Genomic DNA, 11,156 nt, shown 5'->3' on the forward strand with positions numbered 1-11,156 from the left:
AATTCTGCAGCACCTTGAGTCAATCTGTGTTGGGACTGCAGTAGTTAGTCTTGCCTTTTCTTTGATGGCAGCACTGGAATTCATACAGCTAGGTAAGACATGTAAAGCATCTGACTGATACAGCTACATACTAACCCATTGGGGAAAAAGTATATATATATATATATATGTATAATATACCTTATAGTGGAATTTGTTCCTTTTATGTTGCAGAGTATCTAGGATTCTGCCAGTTAAATAAGATGTAACACTACTGATGGGATTTTTATTCTTCCAAGGAGTAATGTACTCTTTTATTAAAAAAATATATATTTAGAATTCAGAAAATCGGTGGGTAATAATTTGACGTAGTTATTGCAGATCTTCACTTGGAGACATTTGCAGTAGTCACCCTTTCTCAGAAGCAGTAAGTTACCGTTGTTACAGGGAAGCACGTTTCTCAACTTCGCAGCAAACTGTATGTATTGAAGATCAGTGTTGAATGATGGGAGTTAAATTTGTTATGTTTATTCAGGAAACTTTCTTAGTAATGTTTTTCTTGCTTGTTTAAGAGACCTGGGAAAACCTGTCACTTTGCTAATCAAGAAAGGAAGAAATATGAAAAACTAACATTCATTCAAGTTGAAATTGTGCCTATTGCTGATGCATTACAGAATCAAATCAGGTGTAACACACAATTGTTTCAATTAACTAATTTCAACTGGCAAGCTGTAAGGACCAAATCACCACTTCACATCCTTAATATAAATGCTTTTGCAAGAAAGATAACTGAATTTTCTATGCTGGCAGAAGCAGCCAAGATGGAAAACGCCTCCCCCAGGGCTGAGCTGGTTTAGCTCTGCAAGGCACGTTGGTGAGTATTAAGTTCAGCCTGACGTGAGCAGCTAGTGTGCAGTAGTCACATCTGCGCCTTTGTAAGGACATTTCTGGGAATGACCATCAAGAGACTAACGCAGATCTGGTATGTTTATGTATAAATTCTTAGACCAACCCTTGTTATTCCTGTAATATTTATTCTGAGTGACTTTAGAAACAGAAGGTGAAAGGTTTAATAGACATCTGAGTAATTATTTAAGGTACTATATCTTTGACCTTACATTCTTTATTTTAAAATTGAAGACGGAAGGAATGGAGGAGTGAACTATAAAAGCCATTTATGGTATGGCTAGTAACATTATGAGTCTTATAATAACGCTGTATTACCACAAGTCCTATCAGGAGCCCCATAACTGAATTTAAAATGGGGGCTTTGGTTGAATTCTTATGCAACTTTTTCAATAGTACTATTTGTCCTTAGCTAAGGTTTGGGGTTTTTTTAATAGAAAAATCAGTCTGTTAACTTACTTTTCTTTTAAGAGTGCAGAATAATAATATTTTAAAATATGGAATTGTCAAGACATATCTAAGCTCTTGAAGGACTTCAAGAAACACAAACAGTGCTTTCTTTACATGGCTTACGTATCCTTGCATCAAGTGCTTTGTGGAGACTGAGTAATAGCCAACATCTTGGAGGGTATCATTAATGTGAGGAAGTTCATCATTCATGTGACCGAGTTCATGTCCTTTTTAGAAATACTGTAAGCAGAGTGGCCATATGGAGGCTAGAATGGAAGAGGAAGATGGTAACTTTCAAAATATGAACATTCTCACTTAAAAAAAAAAAAAAAGTCTTCTATTTTATTAAAACTTGCTACAAGAGTTAAAACTAAACTCTTAGTTAGATTAAGGACAAGCTTCTGCAAGGAGTCTTTGCTTTTATTTGAAAGGTTTAATAAAGATACTACCAAAAGATTTTCTCTAATAGCACACAGTGTGGTTGTTTTGACTAGGATTGATTCTATATTGCTCTCTTGTTCTCCGTATTTGTATTAAAGTGGGAACTAACTCATGTCCCTCACAGAGATGAACTGGAGTCAGGAAGCAAGTCTTTCAAAAGACTGCAGTAAGTATTAGAAACTACAACTACAGTGAAACAACTTAGTGTAGCTACCTTGCAACTTATTACTCTACTGAAGCCAAAGTGCCTTTCTTTTCCCCCAAAAAAAGTCTGCTGAACTACTCCTTTTGCAAGACAGGAAAAACTTTGAAACTACATTGACTTCTACTCTGATTTATACGGCTGGGTGCTTTTTTAAAAAAGAATCAAATGGAGATCTGTTCAATGTGTTAGTAACTTCAACAGCGTCATGTTTTGAACAATATTGAGCTCTTGCTGAAAAATGAATTTCCATAGACAGATAAATAGGGCAGAAAAATACCATCTGTCTAGAAAAAACATAGACTAGTTTATGCCTGTAGCTGGTCTGTAAGCCTTCTGCTGTGCTTCTAGAAATCACTGTATTTGTAGCATTTTTGGTAGGATAAGGGTGATAATGTAACTTACACTTTCAGATTAGCTCTTAAGTTCAGCATTACTGGGAAGAATAACAGCTAATAATAGAGCAAATATCTGAATACTATCAAACCGAAGTCTTGGCAGGAGGGATGCAGAGAAGATAATAGAAACTTGTTCACAAACTCATTTTGTAGTAGTTAATTACATCTTGGGCCCTAGGGGGAGGTAAGTTTGGTGCACACAATAAGAATGCCACAGGGCTAGAAGTATGACTTAAATAGCTCTTTTTTCCAAAGAATCTGAGTTATTAAGAATTAAGTTATTAATACTGATTTCTGTTTAAAATTCCCTCAGTATTTGTTATTCTATTGTAATTAGATCTGCCTTCTCACCCTATCAATCTTCAGATTAAGCAAAATGGTCATGATTATTTCTTGTAGGGTTGTGTATGATTATTAGAATTCCTACTGCCATCAGGATAAGTATGTAATCCTAGAATTAGCTTGACTTCCTAAGAGCTATTCCGATTCTAATGGAATAAAGCCCCCTAAACTAAGGAGGTATAGGAACCTCACTCAGACTTGGATATCTGGTACATTGTCATCTTTCTCTTACACTTTTGAGAGGGACAAAAATTAGAAGGTTATTTAACACCATAACATGAGGCAGAAGTAGAACTGTAGGTGTTTCATTGAAGCTATGTTTAAACTTTAAAATCGAAAAGATACTTGAAAATAATCAGGAAGAATAGCAGTACAGGCTTTTTGGTACCATAATTCTTCTCAAGATAGTAGTGGTATTAGGTTTCAAAGTGAAAGAGATTTTATTGTTGAAGTACTTAGAACAATTTTAACTTTTTTCTTTTTAAGAGGATTTCAGCTTGTGATTTCCTAAGGACGTCTTTTATGGAATAATGTCAGTAACACAGGCAGTCACTAATGAGGAAGTGGCTTTACCTAGTCTTGATTCTCAATGCTCAGCAGGAGCAATGATAAGTGACCCAAGTGCTATGATAGGAATTGAGTCTGTAGTCTTATTACAGTAAACCCATAGCACTCATTGTCATTGGAGGAACAGTCTTCCTCAGCGGCATCGTTCTTGGTACACTGTACTTCCACAAACACGTGGAAGCTGCATATGCTCTTAGGGCTGTCAGACTTTCCATTGGCTTGACATTTCTAGTTACGGGAACAGTGTGGCTTAGCCATCATTAAACAAACTGTTAGATCCAAGGGTCTTGTGAGAGTATGTGCAAGAGAGCCTACAGCTGAATATAGTTCTTGTGCTTGAGGACTTGGAAGTGTTCAAAGATCTGTACCAGGTCGTTAACTGACACAAGAGTGAACTATGCGTCTTGCCTTTTACATAACTGTTTTACTTGCTGGATTTTTCATCTCGTACTCACAACTTGTTTCCTGCTTGTTAACCTGACATTCTATTCTAGCTACTCTTTTCAAGCCAACCTCCTCAAGCACGTAGTTAAAGCAGTCTATGGGACTTTGCGGATGCACATCATAACTGCCTTGCGCATCTCTGCTGCCTCCTCTTGCGAGCGTGGAGGTCTACAACAGGTACACTTATCTCAAGACCACCTTTTTTGCAGTGCCTCCCTTCCAGGGTGTCTGAGCAACCTAAGGCGAAGACCCTACCCCCCTTCACCGGGTGATACTGCCTCAACCGGAGACAGTTAAACGCGTCCGGCTGTGTCTGGCTCACGCTCACCTGCACAAGGAAATGGCAGCAACCAGCCGTTGCAAGGGATGCCTCAACTCCAAAACGCTGATAGTCCCTACAGCGCCTACAGTCCAACACCCGCTCCCGCTCTTCTCTTAAGAAGCGGAGCAAGGCCTGGAAGAAGAGCCAGCTGCGCCGGCCGCCTCGACGGGCCGGGGGCAGGAGGCAGGGGTCTGTCGGGGGGCGCCCGCCACCGCCGCCGGGGAGAGGCCAAGCCGCGGGGACCGGGCCCCGGCGAACGAGCTGCCAGCCGCGCCCGGAGCGGCTGAGGAGGGGGACGCCGCCCTCGCTCCCGCCTCAGCGGCCGCTGGGGCGTGGCGAGAGCCCCCTCAGCCAGGGGGCGTGGCCCCGCGCGCAGGTGCGAGCGGAGGGGCGTGGCCCGGCCGTCCCCCTCAGGTGCGGCGCCGCCCCCTCCCCGCCCTTCCCCTCCCCGCCCTTCCCCTCGGGTGCGGGCGGCCTGAGGCGGCGGTGGCGCCGCCGCTCCCCCGCGATGGCGGCCCCCGGCGGGCTGGGCCGCTGCGTGGCCGCCTTCTGGCTGGCGCTGGCCTTCGACGCGCTGGGCCTGGCGGTGCTGCTGGCCGGCGTGTTCGCCGACGTGGTGTTCGCCGACCTGCTCATCTACGCGGGCGGCATCGGCATCTTCCTCAGCCTCGTCTGGTGGGTGTTCTGGTACGCGGGCAACCTGGAGGTGCCGCCGGAGGAGCTGCGCGACGACGTGGGGCTGGCGCCGCCCAAGGGTCGCGGGGACAGCCTGCTGCGGGGGCTGGTGCACGGCCTCAGCCTCCGCCTCTCCTCCGCCTTCGCCGCCGCGCCGCGGTCCCGCGCTGCCGCCGCCGAGCTGGAGATGCAGCGCCCCGGGGGCCCGCGGGGCCGCCCCGCCGACTCCGGCAGGTGAGAGCCGGGGAGGCCGCCCGCAGGCGGGCCCGGGGCGGGCCTCCGGCGAGGGGGGTCGGTGGAAGGGAAGCTGGGGGCGGGGGGGAGCCTTAAGTTTGTCTAGAGCCTGAGAAAACTCTTACCCGAGATTCAGTTAAAAACTTGTTACGTTAAACCACTTGCTCACAGCTGACGCTTCTTTTAAAAAAATTGTGGGGAATCTTTCTCAACTCGGGTGGTAATAGAAATCGAGTGAGAGAGGTGGCCCGAATTTGTTTAGGCAGGGAAGATGCTTGCTGTAGACGCCTAAGAGTGGAAGAGGCCAGCTGGAGTAAAGCGCGGGTGAGCGGGATGGAGCTGGCGTGCGGCGAGCTGCTGCAAGCTCTGTCAGACCGCAGGCGTAGAAGCCGTGCGGTTCCGAACCGGTCCTGAGCTGGTCCCGACAGAAACTGTAAATGCCGCCAGAAGTAAGTGTGGGGTAATGAAATCGCCATTAACCACTGCCCACGTGAGCTCTTGTGAGGGGAAGCTCCCTCTTCAGCAACATGAAATGCTTTTTTTTTCTTGGAGAACAACAGAAAAAGTGAAATGCTGACTTATATTTAACTTAGGGGCAGAGTTGTAGCTGGTAGTTTGAAACTCAAAATGCAATCGATAGTTAAACTACTCATCTTGAACCTCAGTCATCTGAAAAAGATGTGCTACTATCCAGTGTGCAAAGAAAGTGTCTAGGTCCAACTTCGAAACACCGTTGAAGATCATCAAGCCTTTCAAAATATCCCTAGTGTGTTCATTAATATGGCATGTTTATTTAGGAAGAAAAGCATGTTTAATGCCTTCAAAATGGGGGGGAGTCAAGCTTTCACTTCATATGTAAAATCCTTCTCTGAAGGAACTGTAAAAACAATTTTGCACCAAGTGTCTGAATGTTCAAGGATTCTGAACATCTTGCAGTTCGGATTCACTGTGTACACAGCCAGCTTTTTCTGCTGCTCCTTGAAACTAAATCTTGAAGCTACTGTGGGTTCACAGAAGAGTTCATGTGGAAATAGTCGTCTTTCATGAAAGCCACAGAATTCTTTTGAGAGGAAGTTCTAAAGTAGGGAGATAGACTATAGATAACTATTGCTTAATAGAAAACTTGTAGGAGGCGGAAAAGAACAGCAGCAATACAACTGGAAAAGGTTTGTTACTGCTACTTAGTTTATTATTAACTATGTCTGCAATTAGAGAACAGGCTGTTGCAAATGAGTCAGTCTCCTCTTTTTAGACTTTTTTTCTTTTTTGAAATGGGTTTAGAATTGACAGAGATCCATATTTGCAGGGAAGAAATTATATTTGTAAATGACTATGCCTAAGCTTTTTTTGATCTAAAGATTATGGCAGTTATAGGTATTAAGTTTGGTAGATAATATACTACCTTGGTAGGTGGTCCTGCTTTCAATATGCAGATGTAGATGTGTATTTTGTTACAATGAACTTCTACTAGTGAAAGTTATCAATTATTTTTAAATATTTCAAGTCTTGTTACTGATTTTAATTAGAAATAATCTATGGCTTATTATTTCCTATAGAGGCAGATATATAGAGTGCTTTATTACAAGTTCTCCCAAGTAAACAGTAGCTTCTGATGTTATGTAAATAAACTCAGGTACAATTGCATTAGTAACTGTAATTCAGAAGGAACCAAAACAGAGGGAGTGTATAAGAGTTATGTTACACTTTGTAAGATAAACTCTATGATTTTAACTTTCAAGGTAGAATAAAGGATAACAAATGGTTGCATCTCCAAAGATAATTCAGGGTTCCCTTTTGAAGTAAGTTCATCTGCAGTACTTTATATCTTCTCATAAACAACTGTCTGAATCAATTATCCCTTACTGATAGACCAAATCCTCTCCCCACCTGGAGATATTTATGAACTTAACCAAACGGGTTAAACATGTTTGGGCAGATATTGTCAAAAGAGAGGAGGGGGAAAAAACACTACCACCACAAAAAAAAACCCAACCAAACAAAAAAACCCAAACAAACAACCAAAAACCCACACACTATACTGAGCATTAGAAAAGCTTCCTGAGCCATTAACTTCAGATTTCTCCTAGAATTTAAAAAAAAAAAAAGTGTTTGGAAAACTGTTGCCTTAATAAGGAATTTTGTTCATTACAGAAACTATTTATGCTTTTTTGTCATTTTGGTAATTTTCTGGTTCTTGCCTTTAATAACTTTTTGAAGTTATTAATAGAGTAGTGCATGCTGTTCCAATTTCCTATCTTATAAAATTATATAGTAGAAATGAATGAGAAGGGTGAGAATTCTCAAGATGTGGAATGAATTCTATTAAAGGAATAACAAGTAGATTAGGATCCTTGAGCCTGAAAGATGCAGAGTATAAAATATTCTATAGGTCTATTCAGTTGTAAGTGGTATGGAAAAGGTACATAGGGAATGCCTCTCCCAAGACAAAGCAGGGAACAACGAGTTGTCGTATGCTGTATAACTGAAGTGTGGGATTATTGACATGGGACAGTGTCGCAGATAAAAATGTATTGCTTCAAAAAGCCAGAGGAAACAGCAGAAGAGATGCAAAGATAACATATTAGCTCAGGAAGACCTGGGGCAGTACGTGGCAGTTGAGATGATATCCTGAGGAGATATTACTTGCATGCTGTATTCTTATGCCTTTATTGAGACATCCACACTTGGTCACCATTGGAGATGGGCTGTTGACTTGATGGGTGTTTTATTTGGGTCCCAATTGGCCGTTGAACACAAGGAAAAATACTTTTAAGACTGACTCCGAATAGCAGTTTAGAGTTTTGTATGACTATTTGTTCTAAGACTATTTTGGAGTAACCTTTTCTTAATGTATTATCTTCAGGATCTGTTGAAGACATGACTATTGAAGATACTGCCTCTAGAGGTGGGGGAAGTGCTGCAAATTATGGAAAGAGAATTCCCTACTCAATGCAATAGGATTCTCTCATTATGGAATAATCTCTGCAACCAGTGTGGACTCTGTATAAAATGGACACATAGAGCCGTATCTCTGCCAAACGCACCTATTTCAGTGTTGGACTGGATAGTTTTTTTGTGTTGGTTTTTTTTTTCTTCTTTTCCCCACCATTTCAAAACATAAATTAGATCTCTTAAGAAGTGAGAGCTAAATAAGAAACAAACCTGATTCACAGAAAAATCACTGCGGCGTGTAATATAGATTTATTTTTTTTTAATAGTCTGGGAATGTTTGGATAAAAAGCTCTTGCACAATGAAAAGCTCTTGCACTGTTTTACCAAGGTCTGGAAGTTAAACTTACTGTGAATTTTTATGATGCCAGTGCAATACTTTTGTTTGTAAGGGTGCTTTTACAATAACTGTGTTAAACTATTGATGCAAAGTTGCAAATGTAGTAGAAGCTGTTTATAGTGTAAATACAAAATTTACAGTGACTCTTGTAAAGTTTCATCATTATTTTGGAATAACTTGGAATTTGAGATTTTATAAGTAGACAAGTAAAAATAGTGATGTTGGCATACCGATACATTCTTCATAGTTGCAAATGATGTAATACAGTGACTCTAAGAAGAGGCATTTCTAGTCCGGTGATGTTGGGAAGTACTTTGCTAATGCTGAAGCACTGGAGGGGGGGGAAACGAACCACCCCCCCCACACCCCTCCCCAGTTGATTAATAAATACGCTGATGCTTTTTAAAATATTAACAAATGTACATTTAGATGGAAGTGAGAGTTAGCACCTGGGAAAAGATTTATATTAAAGTTAATGATACCTTAAATTCTTGTGTGGAGAAATTCCTCATGAGTTCCTCTGTTTTTGAACTAACGCTAAGAGTTTGAGCTCACCATTAGCAAATATGGGTAGGTCTTAAAATTTTAATGTACAATTGTGTTTTATGCCACACCTTATTGAATAGTAGAGGTGGATTTAAGGAAAATGTTTACTAAGAATACTGTGGCTGTACTTCCTTGTGAACTCTTGAAATGTCTTTCAATGTTCTCTTGTAAATTACTGGAGTAACTTCTTACTTTTCTATGCATATTCTAATTTTTAAATGCTTTCCAGATGCTCTCAGGTTTTCAGCAAGGTTAGACGAACACTAAACTTGAAGGTCTGTAATGTAATGTCGTCTTCACTAACTGCGGTTTTTAGGAGGTGCGTACAATCGTTTTCTCCTTTTAGAGGAACTGCAATGTGACACCGCCGTGTTGTTACAATGGTCTGATTAAAAAAAAAAAAAGGCCAAAGAACCTCCTCCCTTAAAACCTATAGATGACTGTTTCAGTGTCATTCGCAAGAACCTTTTTCATTTCATTGTTCTGAACAGAGATAACTGCTTTTTCCTATAGTTTCACTTGTAAACTGAATTATGAGATGTGATGTTTAGTAAGTGGAGTGATTAGTAGCAGCTATAAGTTAAGCCAGAACTTTTGTGTGCAGCCATTCACATACTTGGTCTGGTGGAAATTTTTTTTCCTGATCTAGTGTTGCAATCATAATTACTGGAGTGAATTGAGCAGGGCTTTGCAGTCGCTGTAGATTACAATGTAATTAATCTTAAATATCAATACTTAATGATTGTTGCGTAGGATGGTAGCTAGAATGTTGTTGGCTATTGCAGCTTCACTCAAAAATTGTATGGGATTCAAACGTTTACAATTATGAACAGTATGTATGTTTTAAAAATTAAACCCAGGAGCTGACACGTCAGTGAAGGAGGGCATTTATCTTAGAGAAGTGCTAGAATGTTACCCGTACGGTGTGCCTAAACAATGAGAGAAAAAGTACTTGCAATGATAACTATTGTAAGCCATGATCCGTTCTTTTTGAAAATGTAAGTTACCGTTTCATGCAATCCATTTGCCTTCTAAATAAGGGAAGGCTAATACTAAATAGAAACTGGCAACTGAATTATTAGCAGTTAAACATTAACAAATATTTAGCACTATTTTAGTCTCCTGGTATCCTTATCGGTTGTAGCGCAATGCAGCACAAAGTCCATTCAGAGAACTTTTATGTTGTTGATTAGCAAGAAGCACTTGTACGTGTTTGGGACCGCTTGCAGTTGTGTGAACGCCGTTTTGCATCTAAAGCTGGAATTCCTTTAAGACTTAAAGGACTCCATTTAAAAACAGAGCCAAAATCACAAAGAATCAAACCCTGGTTACAGGAGTGTGGTTATACAAGAGTTTTCTGTAGCTGGTTAAGCCTTAAACCAGACTCAAAACAGCATCCTATATTCCACTAAAGGAAAGAAGCCAAACCTCTAACTTGTAGCTATGCAGAGGGATTAAATGGTTGTTGTTAGACTCTTTAGATGTGGACGGCATCTAAAGAAAGTTTTAATGTGGTGTATAAGGTTTACTTTTCTTAAATGGGAACATCTCCTCCAGGGAGAAATGAAATTTATTAGTAAACTATATAAAAATGTATTTGCTGTGACTTCTGGGAGTGAGAGTTGCTGGGAGGGAGACAATTATGGCAGTAGCAGCTTGTGCGGAGAATAAGCAAATATGTGCAGCTGGCGGAGAGGGCTAAGGTCAGATAATGTTGTATGTCGCTGTACCCAGTTTATGTCAATTGGATAAGTAAACATTACATAATCCAACTGAATTAAAAAAGAAAAAAAACCAAAAGCCAATGTTTTGAGCTGATGGAACATTACTGAAGAACTCCACGTAAAAGGCACGTTTCCATTCATACGTAGCCAGGTTGCTCTAAAAGTTATTGAAGGCTTTTATGTATTTAATGTTTAATTCCTTTCGAATTGTATGATTGCCAAGCTGCTACATCCTTTAATACAATCAGCTGCTGTGTATATTAAAAAAAAAACAAAACAAAACAAAAAAACACAAACAAAAAACCAAAACCACCTGACAAACCCAGAAAAACGCCGTGGTGTTTGAAATAAGTGATTTTCTCGGCGGTACTATTTGTGGGTGGGTGTGTGTATACACACACAGCTTTGACAGGAAAAGCAGTTCCTAGTTGAGAGACAGGGAAGGCCGTAACAGGTTTTTATTTAGAGCAGTTAAAGGAGGGCATCACGCCAGCCTCGTGCTTTAACGAGAGCCGGCCTAGGTGGGGGGGGGGGGGGGGGGAACCCCCGGGACCCGCGCCTGGGCTCCCCGGCGGTGCCGCCGCCCTGGCCGAGGCCTGGCTTTGCTCGGAGGGGCGCCCGGGCCTCTCTGCCCGGC

General features: G+C 41.3%; 1 protein-coding gene across 1 annotated transcript; it reads left to right on the top strand.

Moving 5' to 3' along the window:
• The first annotated feature begins 4,480 nt into the window (after positions 1-4,480).
• On the top strand, positions 4,481-8,392 carry LOC148052014 (transmembrane protein 238-like). The gene is made up of 2 exons (XM_087730816.1): positions 4,481-4,960; positions 7,824-8,392. The coding sequence occupies exons 1-2, from the start codon at positions 4,560-4,562 to the stop codon at positions 7,831-7,833; spliced, it is 411 nt and encodes a 136-aa protein (XP_087586942.1). The 5' UTR covers positions 4,481-4,559; the 3' UTR covers positions 7,834-8,392.
• Positions 8,393-11,156: the final 2,764 nt, after the last annotated feature.

The sequence above is a fragment of the Nipponia nippon genome, unplaced genomic scaffold (genome assembly GCF_047370975.1).
Source record: "Nipponia nippon isolate SJK-2023a ecotype South Korea unplaced genomic scaffold, ASM4737097v1 scaffold_5, whole genome shotgun sequence".
NCBI classification, from domain to species: Eukaryota; Metazoa; Chordata; class Aves; order Pelecaniformes; family Threskiornithidae; genus Nipponia; species Nipponia nippon.